At 29.6% G+C, this 24473-nt stretch overlaps 2 protein-coding genes across 2 annotated transcripts; both read left to right on the plus strand.

Annotated features, from left to right (window-relative positions):
• Nucleotides 1-526: 526 nt before the first annotated feature.
• LOC130982529 (DNA (cytosine-5)-methyltransferase CMT3) lies at nucleotides 527-9756 on the plus strand. The gene is made up of 21 exons (XM_057906565.1): nucleotides 527-990; nucleotides 2209-2240; nucleotides 2368-2467; nucleotides 3037-3144; nucleotides 3241-3360; nucleotides 3453-3552; nucleotides 3636-3847; nucleotides 3945-4010; nucleotides 5577-5834; nucleotides 5914-5972; nucleotides 6287-6353; nucleotides 6437-6766; nucleotides 6900-6968; nucleotides 7371-7457; nucleotides 7538-7625; nucleotides 7782-7897; nucleotides 7976-8080; nucleotides 8190-8233; nucleotides 8443-8512; nucleotides 8905-9008; nucleotides 9355-9756. The coding sequence occupies exons 1-21, from the start codon at nucleotides 724-726 to the stop codon at nucleotides 9524-9526; spliced, it is 2574 nt and encodes an 857-aa protein (XP_057762548.1). The 5' UTR covers nucleotides 527-723; the 3' UTR covers nucleotides 9527-9756.
• Nucleotides 9757-18221: 8465 nt separating this feature from the next.
• Nucleotides 18222-21645, plus strand: LOC130981274 (serpin-ZX-like). The gene is made up of 3 exons (XM_057904877.1): nucleotides 18222-18665; nucleotides 19450-19839; nucleotides 21188-21645. Exons 1-3 carry the CDS (start codon nucleotides 18222-18224, stop codon nucleotides 21599-21601), a joined length of 1248 nt encoding a protein of 415 aa, XP_057760860.1. The 3' UTR covers nucleotides 21602-21645.
• The last annotated feature ends 2828 nt before the right edge of the window (nucleotides 21646-24473 follow it).

The following is a 24473-nucleotide window of genomic DNA, read 5'->3' on the forward strand; positions in this document are numbered from 1 at the left end:
GACGAGAAAGTGCTACAACGAAAGCCTAAACCTGAGAGGTAAAGGCAAGGTGGTTAACACCATTGAGCTCGGAGGCATCCGAGTTAAAGAAGAATTGCGATCACAGCTTGGAGGAGATGACCACCATGTCGAAGGAGGAGACGAGACGTGATGACGATGGATGAGCTGAACGACAGTGATGGATGACAAAGAATGAGAATAGGTCTTGACGAGAGAGGAGAGGGAGATAACACCTTTACTTGAGTGTTTGGGTTAGGGAATTAAGATTTTCATTTCTTAACTATAGTATTTATATTATTGGTGTAGATTTGCGGATATCATGGCAATATCCGCTATCTGATTCTATTATGACATTTGTTTAAGCGGACTAGTGAGCTAACTACTAGACCAATCAAACTTAGTTTGCGGGTAGCATTGTTGAACATTATGACATGCCATTTTGGGCCTAGTGAAAAGGCCAACCCATTATGAAATTTAAAATAAAAGGCTCCATGGACGCGCAAAGCCCGCGAACACTGTCGCCGGTTCGTGAAAAGATACCAAAATGCACCTGAATTTCGCCTTCCCGCTCACTGCCACGATCCTCGAAATTTAAGCGCCTTCTATAAATACCCACTCCCACCACTCCCATTTCTCTACTGCGCAATCTTTTTGTTCCCAAAATCTTCTTCAACTTATTATTTCTGCGCCACCTCCTCCGCCGCAACAGCCTGTGCTGCCACCATGGCTGGCAAGCGAAAGTCCTCCGCTGGCTCTGGATCTCGCTCATCCAACAGGAAAAAGACGGATCTGAAGATTGAGGCAGCTGAAGAAGCTGAACAAGCTGCTTCGACTGTCGTCAAAGAGGAGGAAATGAATGACGCCGGATTTGTTGCTTCCATGAAGGCGGACGAAGCCGGTGGCGATGAAGAAGGACCTGATGCGGTGTTCGTCGGAGATCCGGTTCCCAACCAGGAGGCTAGGAGGCGTTGGCCTAAGCGGTATGAGAAGGTAAACCTTATCTGACTCTGAGTAGTAAGCATAAGAACTGCTGTAAGTGAAGCTCGATGATTTCGAAGTTGGTCTGTGTTTGGATTTGGATGAAGCTTTGCTTGTTTTCTTTTTTTTTTCTTCTTCTTTTTTCCCCTCCTGTTTAGATTTTTTTTTTTCTATCGGAAAGATTAAATTCCCAAATATGGCTCATTTTATTGCAAAGTTTTCATCGTTAATTTGGTAATGGTTCTTCAGGTGAAGTTAGTGGCTGTAGTGAAAACAGAATCTTGAAAGAATAATTTTCAAGATTTTTACGGATATTTCTTTTTCTCTATTACAGTAAATGCAGTTAGTGGTGATATTGTTAACATTTAATTTTTATATTTTTTTATCCTTAACTAATTTTCTTCATCATATATCTAAATTTCTTCCAAAAATGATTAAAATGATTGATTTTGCATTTTTCCAATGATCTTGCAACATTTTCCTTGTAAGAAAAAAAAAGAATAAAAAAGCTATGCATTTTTTTCCTTTATGAAAAATAATACTTAATTACGAAATTATTTAAAAAATACTTAATAACGAAATTATTTAACTAAGTTTACAACAGTGTTATAATACTGTAACTAATTTCGACATAGTCAAAAGCGTGCATGGCATTGCTGCAATAATTCTCTCTGTCCCTCCTGCCTTCTTTCACAGGAAAATGGACAAATTTAATTTATTTATAATATATAAATAGAGAAATCAAGACACAATAATTTGTTGATATTTTTAGATAGCTTCTATAACACCGTGACATAATTATTCTAGTCTTGTATTATACTCACCTTTTCTCATGTTCGTTACATAAATTAATATTCACTGTACAGCTCTACTGTACCCTTTTCTACATAATCCCATGTTTCGTACTCTTTTTCCATTATCATTGATTATTATCCGAAAAATTAAAATTATTCGTCTCCTTTTCCAATTAAACTTAAATTCTAGAAATATCTGTTTTTTCTTAACTATTATTAAAATGTTATTTAATTTTAAACAGTTTATGTTTATAAAATAAATTGACGAAACAGCGATGTTTGTTACTTGGAAAGCCAATGTCGTAGCTGTCTTCACTTTTCTAAACAGAAATGTCTGGTTTTGAATATTGGAAATGAAAATAATATCCAGAGTTTCAGAAACCTTATATAAAATATGATTCTAACAATTTAGCTCGAATATTTTTATTGTGTTTAGGCAAAAGAGTCTGCTGGGACAAAATCAAAAAGGTACGTGGGAGTTTTAAAATTCTGTACAATTTACTGCGATGCCATTTTTCTTTTTGTAGAAGCTGTTCATGACAATGAATTATGATGAAAGCTAATATATCACTGAATCGTGTAATTTTTTGTACAGTGACAGTGACGAGGAAATCAGACTTGCTCGGCGTCACTACACTCAGGCAAAAGTAGATGGGTGTACCCTTTACAAGCTTTATGATGACGCTCATGTCAAGGTTAGTTGAGATTCATTTTTAATAGTGCCATAATGAGTCGTTGCATTTTGCTGCATGCAAATTATTATATGAACTCGTGTTTGGCATTTTGTATATAACGCTGGATTGTTTAGTTAGAGAAATTTGTGTTTCACTTCTACTATTTTGGTCAACTTCAAAGTTCCGTTAGTCATTTATTGTAGTGACTGATAACCGGAGCAACATTCCAGAACATTTTGCAGAAATGAATCAACTACTCCGAAAAAACTTGAGTAATCATCGCATCATCAGTTAATTGCAAGTTAAAGAATCACGACATACCACAAAAAGATGTGAATGTTGATGTGGGTAATAAGTTGGATTTGGTATCTATATCATATGATAAAAGTATCACCAATAACCTGAACTCACAATGAACATGGGGGGCATTTCTTTAAATTTTTTGGTTTAGTCCTTGACTTTATAAATTTCTATTTATGAAATTGTCGTTGAGAGAATGTTTTATTCACCATGCATCTTATTTATCAATATCTACTTCATGTATGCTCTGGTCTAAATGTAAGGATATGATAAGTCTTTTTGGTATGTAGGCAGGGGAAGGTGAAGACAATTATATTTGTAAAATTGTTGAGATGTTTGAGGCAGTTGATGGAACATTGTATTTCACAGCACAATGGTATTATAGGGCAAAGGATACTGTAAGTTTTATAGTGTTATGAAGCTTTTTAAAACTTTAGCCATAATAGTATTGAATAATAATGTGGGAAGTTTTAACATCTCTTTAAAATTTTCAGGTTGTTAAAGATCTTGATTACCTTATTGAGCCAAACCGAGTTTTCTTTTCAGAGGTTCAAGATGACAACCCATTGGATTGTCTTGTTGCAAAGTTAAACATTGCTAGAATACCTCTAAATGTACGGAAGCAGGTTTTACTTGTGTGTATTATGTTACTTGACATTCTTCTTGCATTTATGTAATTTTATTTACTGCTGAAGTTTGATTTCAGGTTGATTTGGATGCAAAGAAGAGAACAATTCCACCTTGTGATTATTATTGTGATACACTATATCTTTTGCCATACTCGACCTTTGTTAATTTGCCTGCAGGTTTTTATTTTATACTTGCATTTCTTTATTTGACCATTTTAATTTGTAACTGCATCTCATTTTTGGACAAACTTGTACTGCAGAATGTAGGGAAAGTGGCAGTGAGACATCAACAATATCTTCAGATATTGATGTAAATGGAAGATCAGAAGTAAACTCTGAACACGTGGAAGGTGTTAATCATGAAGTTAATAAAGAACCAGAGCTTAGAGTATTAGATTTATATTCTGGTTGTGGAGCAATGTCAACTGGTTTGTGCCTTGGTGGCATTTTGTCTGGCTTGAACCTTGTTACAGTGAGTTCTATGTTGCTCTCTTGATAAATAATCCATTGAATTTATTTTGTTTGCTGATGCCTATTTTATTCTAATGGTATGCTATATTTTCAAATAGAAATGGGCAGTGGACTTGAATGAACATGCTTGTGAAAGTCTTAGGTTAAATCATCCTGAGACACAGGTAATACAATGCTTGTTTTTTCCTTTGTTATTTCTACCTGTGGGAAAATGCTAATGCTTCTCTGTCTTTCTCCTTACTTTCCAGTGGACAAAATATGTTGATATATCCATGTATATACATGGGTTTATATAGTATAAAATAACATAATATAGTTTTTAAAGGGTATAATAGATATTATCTTTTAAGGGTGATTGTAACAACTGGTGTCTCTAACAAGGTTCAAAGAATGAAACAGTGATAGAAGCTTCAGGGAGGAGCGATACCAGTGTAATATCACCTAACTTCCCTATTGGTGATATATTAGGCTGTGTTTGGTTTTGAGAAGGAGAAGACAAAATATTGAAAATAAAACACAAAAATTAGTATTTTTGTATTTTGTTTAATGATAAATTAAATTAAATTATAAAAATTTAATTTATTTTTATTTTTTTATCAAAAAATTCGAAAAAAAAATATAATAATAAAAAATATAATTATAAAAAATTAATAAAATTAATGAAAGAAAAATAAAAATAAATTGTTTTTTTTTAATATTTTTGTGTTTTCCTTGTTATCATAGATACAAAATATACTAATTCAGTATTTTTAAATAACTTTATTTTCTTGAAAGAAAAGTTAGAGAAGTAAATGGCTGTGTCAGTGATTTGGGAGTGCTGCCTCTCTCCTGGTTCTGTTTCCTGACTTTCCTCCTTGCATCCCCAGATTGAGTGTTCCCCATCCTCCCTCTCTCTCTCTCTCTCTCTCTCTCACACACACACACACACAGACACACACACACAATAAAATCCGCACTCACCCCACTAGTGCCAGTTGGAAATTTAATTTCATCTTTTGGTTCCTTACTCTTTTTTCTCTCTTCTGTTACAATAAGATGGCAAATGAGGTATTTTGTGTGGATTGTCCTCTCTGCTGGTTTAAGGGAATTAGAAGCTTCCTTCCTTTAATTGTTTTCCTCATTAGGGAGGTGTGTAATAGTGTTTTACTCGTGTGCTCTTCCTTTTAAGGGATTAGAAGCTTCCTTCCTTTAAGCGTTTTGTGCTATATTGATGCAGTTGAGAACAATCATGGCTGGTTTTTTACTGTTGCTTTATCATTGGCAGTAAGTTGTTGCCTGTCAACTTCCATTACATAGAATATAGGAGTTGGTTGACAATGGCTGTATTTTGTTTCTTGCTTTTGCTCTTCCAAAGTTTCCAGCTATTAGCCTTTAAAGCTATTAGACTTGAAGTTAGACAGTTCTGCGTGCTAGGGACTTTTTTGGTCGTGACTGAGAGTATAGCTTGATGGTTTAAAAGAAGTGACTAGGTCACAATCCAAATTTTACAAGTTAACCTTTAATGGGATTTGGGATTGGGAATGCCTTTATGAATATTTGTGTCTTTGCAAAGTTGCTAAATGATCCTTAGTTAAATATGTTTACTGTTTAGAAATTGTAGTACTGTCATTTGATGGAAAAATTAAGCGACTTTAACACTCACATGAATAGGTTGACATTGCATTTCTTTTCTGGTTATTTTTAGTTGTCATACCATTCTTGATTTGTTGACTATTTATGTTCTAAATCAGGTCAGAAATGAATCAGCAGAAAATTTCCTTTCCTTATTGAAGGAGTGGGAAAAGCTATGTAGTTACTTCTCGTTGGTCCAAAGCAAAGTGGCACATGAGCAGTATGATGAAGTTTTTAGTGCAGTAGATGATGATGATGCGAGTAGTGAAGAAGAGAACGACGATGGAGCAGATGAAGAAGTGTTTGAAGTTTTTGAAGTGTTAGACATATGCTATGGTGATCCCAATAACAAAAATGAGCAAGGATTACACTTTAAGGTCTGATAGTAACTTCTTTTTTTCCAGTCTTCTTCTGTCATGGAAGTATATCTTAAATGTTTTCTTTTTCTAATTGCAGGTTCGTTGGAAGGGTTATGGACCTGATGAAGACACTTGGGAGCCAATTTCTGGCTTAAGGTCAGTTAGAATTTTGTGTAGATAACTTGAAGCTGAGAATGCACTCTTTATTATGTAGTTGAAACAACAAATCTGTATTGTTTATGTAGATAAATCTACTTCATTGTAATACTTTCATTGCTTTATTCACCCTTTTAAGTTTAGAGGATTTCTCTTCTTTGATGTATTCTCTTTATAATTTTATGTAAATTCTTTTTGCTGTTTTTTCTAAAGTGACTATTTTTTCCCAGTTGATATTAATTTATTGTACTTAATTTACAATATTGTTCCTTTTTGGTTCCCTTTATTGATTATCCTATGTTTTGTTTGATCAGTAATTGCCGGGAAAGGATAAAGGAATTTGTTACTCGTGGCTTTAAGTCAAAGATGTTACCTTTGCCTGTAAGTTTGATATTGGGTGAAGTTTTGACACATGGATGTGAGTGCTATTTGATGTCATATATATCATCATTGTTGTCTTGTAGGGAGATGCTGATGTAATATGTGGTGGGCCTCCTTGCCAAGGCATCAGTGGTTTCAACCGGTTTCGAAACAAAGATAACCCATTGGATGATGAGAAAAACAAGCAGCTTATTGTTTTCATGGATACTGTTCAATATCTTCAACCTAGATTTTCCTTGATGGAAAATGTGGTTGATTTATTGAAATTTGCAAAAGGCTTTCTTGGAAGATATGCATTGGCTCGTCTTCTTCAAATGAATTATCAGAGTCGCTTGGGAATCCTGGCAGCTGGAGCTTATGGCTTGCCTCAATTTCGACTGCGAGTGTTTTTATGGGGTGCTAAACCTTCTGAGGTATACTAATGTTTTTGTTGCAGTATCTTTCAAAATATAGTTATCATGGTTATTTATATAAAAAAGAAATACTATTTTGGTCTTGAAGTTCAAATTTGTGTTATATTACTATTGTTCTTTCTACATGGTACAGAAGCTGCCTCAATTCCCTCTTCCAACTCATGATGTTATTGTCAGGGGTGTTATTCCTTTAGAATTTGAGGTATGTGCAAATTTTACATTGGATTTGAGTAACTGTTTTGAATTGTAAGATAACATTTCAGAAGTGTTTATTAGTCATGGCATTGTGATTAATTGGCATGATCATTGGTTTCTACCAGCCATAGGTTTGTTGCTAGTTATTCACTCCTAAATTGTTTTATGATAAGATTCTTTAGAAACCCATTGGCCAATTCAAAATCTTTAAATGGAGCTCAGACTTGTAATGGATTAGTCTAACTTACATGGCTAGGGGTTACCGTGTGAAACAAAAATAAAATCCATTTTATAATTCTGATGCTAAATGGATGATTAATGTCTCATTTTTTTTTTAAATTTAAAAAAGCATTGCAAAATCTTGAACTATAATATACTAAAGTCCTTAAGAAAATTTATTTACTTGCAGATAAATACAGTTGCACATGATGAAGGTCACCATATTACATTGGAAAAAAAACTTTTGTTGGAAGATGCTATTTCTGACCTTCCTTTGGTATATTTTTTATTCATGATTTTATTGCCTTTATGTTTTATGATAAGTTAGTTGTTGATGAATGTTATTACCCTATTCAGATTGAGAATGATGAAAGTCGGGATGAGATGCCATATGACAAACCTGCGAAGACGGACTTCCAACAGTTTATTAGATTAAGCAAGAGTGGTAATCCATTCTTACATCACTATTTGGTTTGTAAGATGTATAGACAGTATTGTTTAATAGTTTGTTATATATATTGCATAAAAGTTATTTTTTAATAATATTTGGTTATAGACTGTGTGGCAAATGAAATATGAGCTCTAATTTGTTTATGTGCAGCAATGTTGGGTGTTTCACGAAGTTCAAAATCATCAAAGTCTTTGCTTCATGATCATCGTCCGTTTGGATTGAATGGAGATGATTACCAGCGTGCATGTCGGATCCCCAAGAAAAAGGTTTTCTTCATTTCTGTAAGGTTGTTATATAAGTATTCTAACATTAACATGTTAACAATCATTATATATTGCAATTAGGGTGCATGCTTTAGAGATTTACCAGGTGTTCGAGTGCGACCTGATAATAAAGTGGAATGGGATCCTAATGTTAAACGAGTATATTTGGATTCTGGAAAACCATTGGTAAGAAAAGTTTTATTCTAAAGTTCTCTATGCATTCTTCGTTTGTGGCACTATATTTTTAATTCTTAGAAACTCATTTCTAAAACATGTTCTTTAAATGTTACTTCAGGTTCCAGATTATGCCATGACTTTTGTGAAAGGAACATCATCAAAGTAAGTTTTCATCCATATGTTTTTATCTGTTGGGGGTTTGATCATTATGTTGCATTCAAAATATTGCATGACATCTAATTTTTTTTCCTGAGTAGGTGATGATGAGAGTTTTTCAATTGTTTCTCTCACATTTTAATGTGAAATTCATATGTACCATGCTGCTGTTTCTCTGATCCTTATTGTTTTCATGTTTGGTGTCCATGTCCTAGACCTTTTGCTCGCTTGTGGTGGGATGAAACTGTTCCAACTGTTGTGACTAGGCCAGAACCTCATAATCATGTACGTGTTTTTTATTTATGGAGTACAGTTCATTCATATCTGATTATTTTGTCGAATTTATAGATTTACTTCATGAATAGTGAATACATTGCCATCTTATCAAATTTCCAAAATTTTTCATTCCTATACTTAGGTGCTTCACTATAACTATATTAATGGAAATGTGTCATTTTGTGTAAAATATAGTTTAGGTGTTGAATGCTATCTGTGACTGGAGCTTTTGAAAAATGGAATTAGATGAATTAGTAAAGGTTTATAGTTTTGATAGTATTTAAACACTACCAAGAAACAGTGAATTTGTGAAGCCCTAAATGGATTATATTTCCTTTCCCCCTTATCCCACTCTTTAGAATGAAGGTTTTACACATCATCCCAAAATTTGTATTTTTTAGGCAATTTTACACCCTGAGCAAGATAGAGTGTTGTCAATTCGAGAAAATGCAAGGCTTCAAGGTTTTCCAGACTTTTACAAACTCTGTGGGCCTGTGAAAGAAAGGTAACCATAATAATCTTTCTAGTATGCGGTTTTATCTTTTCTTCACTATGTCAAATATGAATCTGCGAATGATGTTATAGATGTGAATAGAAATTTTATATATAAACAAGAACGGACTGACTCATTGTAGATATGTTTTGTGAAGTTGCCAAATCTCAAGATACCATTATCCCGAGATATTTCATATTCTAGTATTCGCAAAAACATTTTTCACCTTTTAAATATCACCATGTTACTATGTTAGTTTTGTTCAGATTAAATTACATTGAAAAAAGTTGTTCACAATATAAGTATATATTCTAGCATTTATACACCACGTTGTATAATATAATTGATTTCACTTTAGGTACATACAAGTTGGGAATGCTGTTGCAGTTCCAGTAGCACGAGCTCTGGGATATACACTTGGTCTTGCATTTCAAGGTTCTACAACTGATGGGCCTTTGTATAAATTACCTGAAAAATTTCCCATGATTAGGGAACGTGTTTCTTCTGTATCATCTGAAGATGTTGAATGAATTCAGTTTTTATTGTATTTTTATGACAAATTAAGGATTCATCACATCCTTCAAAGGAGGAATTGTATTTAAAAAGGCTATAGGATGATTCTGATCTTCCAGCCTAGAATTGCATGATATGCTGTATTGAAGATATGATATGTATTGGTAAATTAAAGCAATTGATTGTCCAATGGACTACAAGCAAGAAACTCGGCTACGCAAGCCACGAATATTACATTTTCTAGTTAATTTTTTCTTATTTTATGTTTTAATATTAAGTTGTCATATATCATGCTGTGTGTTTATTACAAAATAGTTATTAAATTATAGTGCATAAATATATTTTTAATCCGTGTTTTGTATGTTTGTGTATATTTTTGTGGGGCTTTGCTAGTGTGTAGATTGGTAGAATATTCTATATGTATAGAATATCACTTGTCAAACGGAGAAGTGTGCATATAAGGCTAGGGGCAGAAGCTGTTGGGCAAGGGACCCACACCTGTATTGGGGTTTGTGCTTGAAGGAGACAAAGTCTGTGTTTTTGCAGTTAGTTTGGTTAGATTAGAGTTGGTGTTTAGCTGATAATTAAAAGGTGATTATATTAATTATTACCTGGATTTATGGTTGAGTTTTTTTGGGCTTATAATTGTTGCAATTTTTGGCTGTGGTATTTTCCTTTAATACAGCCCAGATACAAAAACACTTTATGAATGATTTTTTAAAAAGAGGGCTTTTGTAGTTGATTTAAAATGGCTAACATTGAAATACTTTTTTGTTGTAAATTGTAATGATTGAGGAATGATGATCACATAAAGCCAAAAAAAAAATTGGAAGGGGATAAAAAATGAACCAACATGAAATATCTTGTCGGGAAAAAAAATAGAAACATTTGCATAAATATTGTTTATACTTTAAATTATTGCTGTTAGAGAAAATTGAAAGAAAATAAGTGTTTGTAATGTAATTATTAACATTTTGAAATTTATAATTAGTATTAAGAGGATATTTTAAAGAAATATGTTATGCAGTAAAGATAAAGAAGTTAGGTGATTTATTATTAAGTAATAAATTATAAATTTGTTTTGAAATATTGGTGAAGAGCATTTATGCCAATGATTTGGAAAATATTTCTGTAAGAAGCATGAAAAGAATCTACTTTAATATATTGAAACTGAGTTTTTTCCCCAGTTAATGGAAGTTAATTGTCGATTCTTTATGAATCCATTTTTTCACCAAACTGAATGTACTATCTTCTGTTCTAAGTTTATTTTATAAAAATATCTTTACTACAATAAGCTTATAATTAACATTTTAATAGTAATGCATAATTATACTAATTTAAGAAAATATCTTTATCATAGTTATATAAAATCAATGTTTAATAGATTATTTAACTAATTATCAATTATGAATCGAATATATTTTTAATCATAATAATAATAATAATAATATGATAAATATATGAGTTGGGCACAGTTATTAATAGCCAATTTATATTTATGTAAATAAATTTATTTTTTAAAAAAATATTTATTATAATTATATTACAATTTTATAATTAGTATTTAATAGTTAATGCATATTTATTTTAATTTTAGAAAATATTTTTATTATAATTATATAAAATCAATATTTAATGTAATATTTAATGATTGTTTTTACTCCAACTTATTCTTTTCGTCTAATGTTCCAGTGCGATTGTCTCTTGCCGCAATCGTTTATAATGTATCACATCCATGAAATAGCTCATCGAGGAGGGTTCACTGACTTAGGTTCCAACTACATGGATGTCAGCATCCAAAAAAGAAGCAGCAAACTCTATTTTACCGAATGATGGTTGGATCTACTCACATATCGTGATCAAGCAGATGAAATGTGGGTAAAATTAGTTTCGTTGACAGGTTCTAGATTTTTAATTGAGGATTTGTATCCACGGAGCTTTGTTGGCCAATTTCAAGTTCCATGCCCTCCGTGATTTGTACGTCTGTTCGGAGATATTCGAAGCGGATTATATAATGAGATTGAAGTCCCTCAATTTAACTTCTATTTTTCTAAATTCGTGTCAAACTGGGACATGAAATTTTAATGATTGGCAATATCTTTAAATTTTCTTATGTTAAGTTTTTTGTTATTAAAATAATTTTATAAGACATTGTAATTTTTTTCAGAAGTTAGCGACTTTCTTTTGCATCAATGTAATGCCATTAGGGGGAATAAGGAATAGTTTAGTTATTTGGTGTAGCAATTCTATACCTTGCCGTGTTGAACGGATATCGAAGGATGAAACTTATCTAACAATAGGATAGATTGAATTTGCACAAATTCTAAATATCCAAACTTATGATGTTTCAATTGGTTGTCGTTATGAGAATGTAACTTACCTATTTTTCTATTTTTTTATCACAATAATTCATGCTATAAGTCTCACACATCCTTAACTATATAATTCTTTATCTTCTATTTTATTTACTGAATAATAATAGTAATAAAAATAATATTAATAATAACAAAAATTAATAGCAGGGATAGTAGCTGTTAATTTACCAATATTGACGATAAATAAATCATAATTCAAGTAATATTTAATAATTTCGATAAATTAATTCTACATATTTTGATTTTGTTCAAATATTTTTTTTAAATTTAATTATTCTGTTAGTCTTTACTGAATCTCCAAATTTTTAATTAGGTCGTTGTATTTTTATTTTTTTTTAACTTGATCAGATATCTACACTATTTTTAAGTGTGTACTAACCTCTTTTCCATGTTAATAATATTAAGAGTTTAGGGAAACGGAACAGATGTGACCACGACGACAAGAAGGGCGAGTACAGAAGATCGCGACGGTGAGGATAGCACGGCTGCGTAGACGTTGACGACTAGAGGAGAACACCTCCTATCCACCAACGGCAACAACAATTGCAAACACTTATTTTCTTTCAATTTCCCTAACAAGAATAATTTCATGTATAAACAATAGTTATGGAAAAAATTTTTTTCCTGACAACGTTTCCTATGCTAGTTCATTTTTTATCAAGGTTGCGAGAACCAAACCAGTCAATGAACCGGGAAAGTAATTGGTTCACTGATTTATTAGTTCGACCAGGATTCAACCGGAGATCAACCTATTTAATTAAATATTAATTAACGATTTAATATATAATTTCTAAATCTTTAAATTTGATCATTTCTAACCTACTAAATTCAAAATTGCACCTAATGTTCTACACCCAAAAACTAATAACAAAATTCAACTACCCACAGGAACTAATTATCACTAATTAGTAATCATCAAAAAATCAGCAACATCATACTCATTTCAGAAACTCAGCATTTCAGAATAAGCAAACATCAACAAAATAAACAATATTAACTCAGCAACTCAGAATTAAATCCAGTAACTCAACTATATCCAACCCCAATTCAGAATTAAACTTGGCCACTGATCATCACCAATCAGTAATCATCCGAAGATCAACAAGCAGCCAACAACATATCAGTAACAACATCATCATCATTTTAGAAAATCATTCTATAATCATAAATCATCAATTAACCGGATTATTCCAGTTTCATAAAATAAGAGACAATGTACTCATTCACAATTTCAGAAATAATGAAAATTTTGATGCCAAATGTAATTATACTTGTCTTAAATCCGTCTGCTTTCGAGTGAAGTGATGTGCAAATATGAAGATTGGGACCAACACTCAGAGAGTCAGCGTGCTTACTGCTTCCCAGCGGCGAGGAGGAAGGGGAGTGACGGCGACGACGAAGGACACGGCCACACCGCCGAACAGAGAGACAGAGCGCTTGAACAGGGGAGACGGCGACGACCACAAAGCTTCCACGCGACGGCAACGGAGCTTTCTCCAGCGGCGACACAGCTACCTGGGACGGTGACCGAGGTTCCTACGACGGCGATACAGCTCTTGCGATGGCGACGAAGCTTCCGCGGCGCAGCAGCGGCGAATAGAGAGAAAGCACGCGCGAGCTGAGGAGAGGAGCTCCAGTGTCTGTGGGTTCCGCGGGGCTGTGGGGCTGCGGTGGTTGCGGTGGGTACGGCGGCTGCAGCGGTTGCGGTTGCGGTTGGTGCGGCGGCTGCAGTGGTCGCGGTAGGTGCGGCAGCTGGTCCGCTAGGGTTTCCTTATGTTCTTTCAATCTGATTTTTCGATAGAGAGCGGAGAGGAGATGAGTGGGAGTGTTGGATTTTTGGTGGGGGTTTGTCTGGGCTTCGGGTAGGAGATTTAGTGTTTTTTTTCATAAACAGGCCAAAAACCACGCTCCATTGAAGGGGTTTTCAAACGTAAAGCCATTCATAAATTGTTTCTGTATTTGGGCTATATTAAAGGAAAATACCACAGCCAAAAATTGCATTATTAAATAGTCCACGTCCATAATTATAAGCCCAAAAAAGCCCAACCATAAATCCAGGTAATAATTAATATAATCACCTTTTAATTATCAGCTAAACACCAACTCTAATCTAACCAAACTAACTGCAAAAATACAGACTTTGTCTCCTTCAAGCACGAACCCCAATGCAGGTGTGGGTACCTTTGCCCGACAGCTTCTGCCCCTAGCCTTTATGTGCACATTTCTTCGTTTGACAAGTGGTATTCTATACATATAGAATATTTTGCTAATCTACACACTAGCAAAGCCCATTTTTGTGAGTAATTATTTAGATAGGCAGAGTCTAGTATATAGAGTATATTTTGGTGTTTTTTTTAGTAAGATGTGACCTCAAAAAGTTCCTAATTTAAAGGTTTGGTGATGAGTTGACATATCAAATGTTATGTTGTTATTGTCAAATTGGTTAAAAATTTATTTGTGTATTTTGTATGATAATATGATTATTGTGCCAAATGTTACATGCATTAAAATATAATTATATTAGCTGTATATTAAAATTAGTTATTAATATAAAATATATTAGAATATAAAGTATATATTAAAATGAGCTAAAAAATACATATATTTATATATATTTGTATACAAATATATGGTTGTTGATTTTTGTATATACATGGCATTTTTATTTAAAATAATATAATCATAATAATGTGTTGTTTAAAATATATAATTTGTATATAAATAGCATTTATTGTACATATATTTTATCAAGTAAATTTCAACTGAAATCAAGTTAAAAAAAATGTTCTACTCCATAACTATAAACAAATCTAAAACCTCTTTTCTCAATACACAAATGTAATAATTTTATCATATATATATATTAGATGTGTTCCAAAGGATAATGTGATTGAAATTATGTTTTAAATTATCCCTCTCAATTTAGTTTTTTTTATAGGTATTCTTTTAGCTAACAAAAACTAGATATTATTTACTTCAGTTGCTAAAGATACAAAAAGATAGTCTTAGAGTTTTGTCACAATATTGTACAATTTCATTTAAATCAAATAAATACAACTATTTAAAATTATTATCTCACATAATTAATTCTACACATAATACGTAATAGTGCTAATAAAATTCAATAACTTAAAATATAAAAAATTAACAAAATTATATTACTGTATTATTGTTTATTGACATAAAATATTATTGAGAGCTCCACATCTTATATATATTTTGGTCTTGAGATCTTGTTAAAAGGTAGTCGAATGACAAACACCTTTTGACATATAATATTGAGACTTAGGTCTTCTTTAATAATATCATTGAATTTTCTATTCTCTTTTATCAATTTAAGGGTAAAATATGTATCCGTATGGATTGTATTACTCGTCGGCCTGATGTTATAAAAATTTATACATTTTTTTGAGTATCTAAAAGAAGCTATTGGTAATAATATTTGGTATTTAAAAAATATCGATTAAAATATTATTTTAAAGACATTTGTAAGGTAATTACATATGCATATAAAATATTTTTTGATAAAGTGGGCAACAATAATTGAGTTTCATAGTGCATATATCATTACATTATAACAAATCAAATAAAATAAAAGCGGAGTACATGTTAAGGCTTCAAATCTAAATCATTAAACAGATGAAAATAAAATTAAATATAAACGAATTATTTATTACTTATAAATAGATGTGTTTAAATCCAAATCAATCCAAACAAAGTTATTATCCAATCAAAATCGACAATTGATCAAAATTGTAATAATTTGAATTAGATCCGATTTAATTTTTTAGCAAACTGGATAGATTCGATCTGATTTCATATCTATTTTTTAAAAATAAATTAATCCAATTCAAATTCCAAAATATGAGTTAATATTATTTTATTGTTAAATTTAAGTTTTACATTAATATGTTAATTTGTTATATATTTTTATATATTATTGTTGTTGTTGTTTAGTAAGCTTTTTTTTAAATATACAATAAAATTTACATTTTTTTATGGTAAACTGAATATAAGATTGAATAAATAATAAAAATTTTAATTTATTTTACTTGTTAAATATTATTTGTGTTTTTATATTTATATTTAGGTGATCTATTTTTATAAACAAATACAGTTAAATAGACGAGGGAAAAAACAACTAAACACAAGAAACTAAGACATTGAACGTAAAACCAATTTTTATCTATCCCTTTTTTATTTGTGTGTTTTTTTTTTTGGAACTCTAATCTACCTATCCCTTTAATGGAATGAATGGTTGAATTGGAGTCCGAAAGGACATTATGCCAATCAAATTTCAAAAGGTCATCCAAACTTAATAAAATTATTTTTTTAGTTATTCTATATTAATTTCTAATAATTAATTATTGCTATTTTAATATAAGTTTAGAATAGATAAATTAATACTAAAACAATTTATGTATTTTAAATTGATTCCGAGTATAAATTACATAAATATAAATATAAATATAAATATATAATAATTGATCTTTCTTTATATGTGTATATTTTATTTAACTATGTAAATCGTTACGAGTTGTAGCGTTTTATCAAATTACGGCAAAGTATAATAGATTAGGAGCAGAAAATATTAGAGTTAAACTGCTTTGAGTTGAAACAGATGGAAGTTTGGTTTTGAAAAGAAAAAATAGTTTATTTATCGGAGATAATAACGCTACCCTTAATTTGATAATATCACTTATTTTTTTTTATAAATTCATACAAAATATAATACAAAAAAACATGTAAAAGGCAACATTAGTAAACATATGAATTTAATTGATCATTAATTTTTTTATATATAATTTTAAATGAGTGATAGATAAATGATAAGTATGCTGATTACAATGATCAATTAGAAATGATAGATGGTGGTCATGTTATTTAATTAATCAATTAAAAATGATAGATAATGAACATATTATTTTTATTAATCATTGTAGTTATCATTTTTGTATTTTTATAAGATGTTAGGAAAAAAAGTAAAAAATATAAATATAAATCAAATAAAATTTATGTTTTTAATCTAAAACTTAATATATCAAATTGTATAAAATTTGCATTTTTGGATAGTTCGTACGTTTAAACTAGTAAATCATCCGATAATTTTTATAAATTTTATACAGTTTGATATATTATGAAAATATTTTAGATTAAAAAGATAGAATTTATTTGATTTGTATTTTTATATTTTAATCTTTTTTGCTTTTGAGATCTTATAAAAAAAAAACAAAAAGGATAACTAATGATCAATTAAACATGTTCATTATCTATTGATTAATTAAATAACATAGTCATTATCTACCATTTTTAATTGATCATTATAATTAGTATGTTTACCATATATGCATCTACTTATTACTTATTTAAAATGATATGTAAAGAAAATTAATCATCAATTAAATTTGTATTTTTGATAACGTTATTTTTTACATGATTTTTTTTGTATTATATGTTGAATGAATTTATAAAAAAATAAGATTATCAAAATAAGAATAACGTTATTATCTCTTATAAATAAATTATTATTTTTTCTTTCCAAACCAAACTTCACGTGATTTGCTGCAACTCAAAGGGAATTAACTCCTCGATATTTTCTGCTCGTTATTTCTATAAATTATAGCGACTTTCTCTTCATTTCTTTTTTATTGTAAACTACTACAGATAGGAGTGGTTTATTTTAGAGGGATGGTGTATAATCCGATATAAGTGGTAGCGGTATAAATGTAATTTGAAAAAATTATATAAAAATGCACACATGTAAATGAATGTCAATTATTGTATTTGTGTAATTTGTGCTAAGAGTTGATTTAAATACGTAAATTATCCATACTAATTATTGTTATTTTAATTCTTAGTTGTTGTTATTTCAATACAGACTTAATATTTGATTGTTGTTGTTCTAGTGTCGTTTTAATGCTTAATTGTTACCATTTTATTACAAGTTTAATATTTGATTGATATTTTTATTGTGTCAAATTAAAATATTATTATAAAATAGACTAATTTGATATTTATTTTTATATTAATTTATGTTTTTTATTATTTTATATTTTTATTTGAGTGAGATTAAATTAACGGGTTCAATCAATAATATCAGTTGAATCAGTATCGGTTGAGTAACTCAATTGATCCAGTTATACACGCATAGTTGTTGGTGCGCTTTGTTTTTTTATCGATATTTTTTATTTTTATTTCTTGAATTTTGTTGGAGAATTAATTTGAATTCTAATAACAGATCAAGCAAATGGACGCCACTAAAATAGGGATTTAGTTTCGCTATTTATATATATATATACAGAATCAACTATGAATCATGATTTATTAGTTTCACAAAATGATGCCAAGGTACACACCCAACTATGCCCCCTACGCCGCTGCCGCCACCACCACCACCACCAATGCCGCTCCGGTGATCAATCCAGAATTCAGGCTTGCATGTCACGTACTACTCTCCAAACAAACCGGCAGTTACAATAACGTTGCTTTTTCGCCTTTGTGCATCAAACTCCTTCTTAGTATTGCCGCCACCGGGTCCAACGGCCCGGTTTGTGACCAACTCCGCTCGTTTCTCCAATCAGAATCCATCAACAATCTCAACTCGGTCGCAACCCAGCTCTTGTCTTCTGTTTTTGTTGACCGTTCTTCGAGCGGCGGGCCTCACCTCTCTTTCGCGAATGGTGTTTGGATTGACAAAACACTATCTCTGAAGCCTTCCTTCTCACAAGTTTTGGAGAACACTTATAAGTCTACTTTCTCTTCAGTTGATTTCACAAACAGGGTAAATTTTTAGTGGGATTGGAAGACTAATTTTGTCTATAACGATGTTTTTTTTAACAAATTAAAAATCAAAATAAAATATATTTTTAAATATAAATATAAATATCTATTTAAAATAAATTAAATAATTATATATACTAATTAATTTAATAGTTAATTTTTGTATAATAATTATATATAATATTATTTTTATTTTTTGAGATATTATTATTTTATAATTAAATTTATTAAAAATTTATTTTATTCATCACTTATATTAAAATTTTAAGCATGCTAATTAAAATTTTTTATTAAATAAATTATTTATATGAAAAATTTAATTTTAATATAGTGATAGTATAAAATAAATTTTCACTTACATATGTTACATTAATAAAAATAATTAACCATTATACTGTGAGTTTATTAAAATATTTTTATATAAAATATATCTTAAATAAGAGAATATTAAAATTAGGAAGCTGCTCAAATGAAATACTAAAAATATTTTTTTATAATTTTTTTAAAAAAATATGATTTATTTATTTAGCTACATTTTAAATAAAAATAAAATTTTTATAACATATTAAAATCTAATCCTACAATTTATTGTTCAAAAATAAAAAGAAAAAGACAAATTATAACCTTAAAATTGAGAATTTGATTGGTAACTAACACAAAAACCTAGAACAAATTAATATGACTTATCACTTAAATATCATAATTTTATTTTTGACCCTCTTAGATCATATTCGATGTCCATAAATTTAAAAAAGATACTAGTTTATTTGTTGGTGATTTGAAAGGTTGAAGTAGCGAACGAGATTAACTCATGGGTTGAAAGGGAGACCAAAGGCGTAATTAAGAACTTCATTGATTCTCGTTCAATCCAATCGACGGATTTGATCATGGCTAACACACTCTACTTCAAAGGATTATGGAGAGACATTGACATCTTCAGAGAAACAGGTACACAGGATGGCGACTTTCACCTCTTAGATGGGGGTGGCTCAGTGAAGGTTCCCTTCATGGATGGAAGTCACCGCCATTCTGCCATTGCTCATCATTATCAAGATTTCAAGGTCCTCAGTCTTGATTACAAGGAAGCCAGCAGCGAAGATGTCCCCAGAAGGAGGTACACCATGCATATTTTTCTTCCCGATGAAATCAACGGCTTGCCGGCTTTGGTTGAAAAGGTACGTATAGCTAATATACTTATTTGAAAAGTATAAGTAACTAACAATATTTTTGAATAATGTGATAATATTGGATTAAGTCGTCTGGTTGTCAATGACGTAAAAGTTTTCGAATTATGGAATTTTTTTTGTCTTTTGAATAAATAATTAAGTACAAAAAAAAACATTTACTATCATTTGAGTGATGAAAATTTTAATTACATAAAATATTAATTTTTAAAAAAAAATAGTTTAAACAATAAATATTTATTAAAAATAATTTATAAATAAATTATTTTGTATGAATTTTTAATTAGTTCTAAAAATATGATAAACAAATTTTTATTATAAAAAATATTTTTTTTATTTTTTTATAAATTCTTAAATAACTTTTTAAAAATTATAATTTTATTTTAAAAATTATTTTTAAAACTTCTTAAACGGATCCTAAGTAGTTTCGTTGAATCTTTTGAAAATTTGTTAACCTAATTCAATCGTTTATTATCGAAAATGAGCATTCATTCTTAAAAGTTTTAACACACATTGCTATCAATGCTTCTATAATTCTATTTGCATTCATATGGCAAGGGAAGGAAATAAATTTTAAATTAAAGAGCAATTAAATTTTATGCCAAAATTATTTGTTTGGTATTTAACGGAGAGAGAATTGATAAAATTGAAAGAATATTGATAGAGTTTTTATCATCGCCTAAAATAGGAGATTTTATTATAAAGTATCCAAAAATGATATTTTTTTATCATGAATTATTATTTTCTTATTTGACATAATTAAGTATCTTTGAACCCTTTTAACAAATGAGTATTACTAAAACAAAAGTTACTTTGTGGAAAAAAAAGTTCCGTGAATCTGAAATTTATACTAACTAATTGTGGTTGATATTCACACTTACCGTAAAAGATAATATACATGCATTTGATTGTTTTTTAAAGGTAGCCTTAGAAGAATCTTTATTTGTTTGTTCTTTTAATATAAGCTTACAAAATTCTTTTTAAGTGAATTGTTGAGAGTTTTTTTTTTAAAAAAAAATTTATAAGAAAAAACCAAATCTTTTTATTGTTCTTAAATATGTTATCAATTTTGAAAAATATAATTATAACATATTTTAATATAAAAATATTATTTACATACAAAATAATTTTTAAATAAATTATAATGTATTTATCTGTTAACCATACTACTCATATACAAAAAATTAGATATCAAATTAGTTATTTTTATATGATACACATCAAAACATAATATATATATTAAAAATAAATTAAACAACATATGTATTATATATAAATATAGGAGAACTAATTTTATAACTGATTTTTTGTGGGATATAATATTTTTTTATATATATAGGTGTGTTCTGATCCTGTATCTCTTGCAAGAATGCTCCCGTTCAGTTATATAGATTTAGGTAAATTAAAGATCCCAAGATTTAAGATATCTTTCAAGGTTGAGGCTTCTCCAATGTTAAAGGAGATGGGTTTGGTGTTACCATTCATGGAAGGAGCTTTCACTGAAATTGTGGAAGAGAGGGCTGTGCATATTTCCAGGATTTTCCAGAAATGCATCATTGAAGTGAACGAAGAAGGGACCAAAGCTGCTGCAGCAACAGCGATAATGTATTCTCCGACTTCTCCATGGGGAATAGTGAATAAGCCTCCTCCTTTTGACTTTATTGCAGACCATCCGTTCTTGTTTCTGATCAGAGAAAGGTATAGTGGAACTGTTCTCTTTATTGGTCAAGTGCTCAATCCTCTTGATGAATGATGCCATAGATATCAATACACCAATGCAAATGCTTAATTGATTAGGCTACCGGTTTTTATTTAATTTTGTTACTTCCATCAATTTTAATAGCTATATGATTTATACTTTTTGTTACTTTAAGTATATGGTTTAATTTAATAATGTATATCGTTGATTTAGTTTTTAAAAATGTCTCTTTTGATTAGAATTTTTAATTGTACGTTAATACTTAAAAATAATATTTTTTTCAATAATATTATGTATATATTAAAATCAATCACGAGTATAAAATATATATTAAAACGTAAGATATACTTTAAAAATGAATTAAATAATATATATTTTTGTATATAAATATATAATAACTGATTTTAATGTATAAATAGTATTTTTTGATATTTTTTCTCCAAATTTTATTTTCGTTTCTTTTCCAAAATATAATTTAGTCAATGAATTTATTAAAGAAAAAATAAATGAATTTTTTTAGCACAAAGTAGTATTAAAATAAAGATAAAAAATTCACAACAAAAGCTGTAAAGTTTTTCCTTTTACCTCTGAAACTAACTAAAATGAGAAAAGGGTAGAGATAAATATAGCCTGCTCTATTGAAGTCATATACTTTAAGCATATTGGAATCAATACTATTATCTACAGATTAATTCCCCTCTTACTTCCCCACGTTTTTACTTTTTTTTTGTACCATTAATATTATATCTAGAGATAAATATTTTAAAGTCATTATGCAATAAGATGACGAAAGATTTAAATAAAAGATATAATTTATTGAAAGAGAAATGTCATGAGGTTATTAAAATTTATTGGTTTTAGTTATTAATTTAATTTTTTTAATTTATTAATTTAACAATTAGGGTTCACAATCTGCAGCGGATAGAGTAAAATGTAAATAGAATTTTCGTATGGGTTGGATTAAATCTCAACCCTATTTGACTAATTCACACCTATATATGTATATATTATATATTTGAGTCTTATTAGGGAGTTAATGGAATATTTGTACAATGTGTACAATGTGATATATGAATTATAAAATGAACATCACTCATAATATTCAGAATAACCATCCGGATATTAGGGATAATAAACATCCCATGTCATAAAACCACTTATCACAAAAGTTAAGCTTATTTTGGGATTTACCAAAGATTAAATTCTTGACCTTTCGAATTTAGAGTTTTGATATCATGTCATGATACCACTCATTCCAAAAGCTTACGCTGATGGAAAAAGATAATACTAATGGTTATATCTCTAATATTCCCTAAACCTCAATTGTACACATTGTACAAATATTCCATTGGCTCCCTATACTTTCTCTATATATTTATATAAAAATATGTTTTAACTGAATGTTGAATCAAAGACCTCTCATTAAATGCAAAAGATCCTTAGCTACTATAGAAGAATTATCATTAAGTTATTATATAATAATATTAAATCTTTTTAGTAACCCACTGATAGAGTCAGGTGTCCGCAGATTAAGAACGGGTAGGGTTAGGGTTGAGATATTCTCAACCCGCGAATAAGATAGGGTTACGTTTATATAAAAATTTCAACCCACAAGTAAGGCTAGGGTTAGATCCAAATCATATTCTATCCTACCCATTACCATTCCTAATAACAACATATTTTATCCTATATTTTAAAATTGTAATGACTAACTAATGACAAAAAATAATATATTCTAATAATCGTTTAACATTCTTCGTATTGAAAATAAATGTAGAATTATTTGTACGTGATTAACATTTCTGTATTTTATTTTATTTACGACTACTATATAACTACAATAAATTGTAAAATAATATTAGATTTGATATTAAAATAAAAAGATAAATAATGAATAAAAAATTAAAATTTAAAATAAAATATTTATAATCAAAGAAGAAAATAAAATAAAATTTGATAAACAATCACTCAAACATTAATATGACAGTAAATTATATATTTAAATTTATTAAATTAAATAAATAAAAAATCTTATAAATATATCATACAAAAATTATAATATTTTTAAAAATTATTAGTCAAAACACATAAAACAAAAAAAATTATTTTGATTCCTAGAAGTAAAAATTTAAGGTGCCTAATAAGGTTTAAGGTGCTCTGCTAGGATTTGAGCACTCTTTAAAATTTTATTGAGGAAGCAATTCTGATCTTCACAAAAAATTCAGAGATGATCAGTGAAAGTGATAAAGATTGAGTTGGGGAGTATGGATAGAAAGGAGACAAACTTGACTAATGAGAATGATTATGAAAGACTTAAAACAAAAGGGGTAATCTTCTTTAATGATGCTAACATTAAAGAAGATTTGAAGGCATGTAGAAAAAGTCTTATCGAAAAGATTCTCGCAGACAAAGCATTCACAGTTGGTACGATAGAACCAGCAATGTATGTTATATGGAGACAACCGGAGAGATTTAGAGTCATCGATCATGGAGACAATACTTTTCAGTTCTTCTTTGAAAAAGAATAGGATCTAACTCGGGTAGAAAAGGAGATCCCATGATTTCTCAAGAATTATATCGTGAATGTTAAGAGATGGAATAAGGAGATGGAGATTGGCGTGGAAGGATTCTCTTATGTTTCGAAATGAATGTAATTGTGGGGACTGCCTGAATATTGTAAAACATGTGATCTGGGACAAAAGATTGGAGATAAAGTGAGAGAGGTCCTAAATGTTAGAATTTTTATCATGAGGGGAAAGGAGACAAGGATGGTAAAAGTAAGAGTTAATTTAGATGTAACACAAAAATTGAAGAAAACAGTCAACATAACAGGGTCTAATAAGAAGATTATGAAGATCAAATTAAAATATGAACGCATAGGATGTTTTTGTTTCTATTGCGGGTATTTGGGGCACGAGATAAGGAG

The sequence above is a fragment of the Arachis stenosperma genome, chromosome 5, assembly GCF_014773155.1.
Source record: "Arachis stenosperma cultivar V10309 chromosome 5, arast.V10309.gnm1.PFL2, whole genome shotgun sequence".
Lineage (NCBI taxonomy): Eukaryota > Viridiplantae > Streptophyta > Magnoliopsida > Fabales > Fabaceae > Arachis > Arachis stenosperma.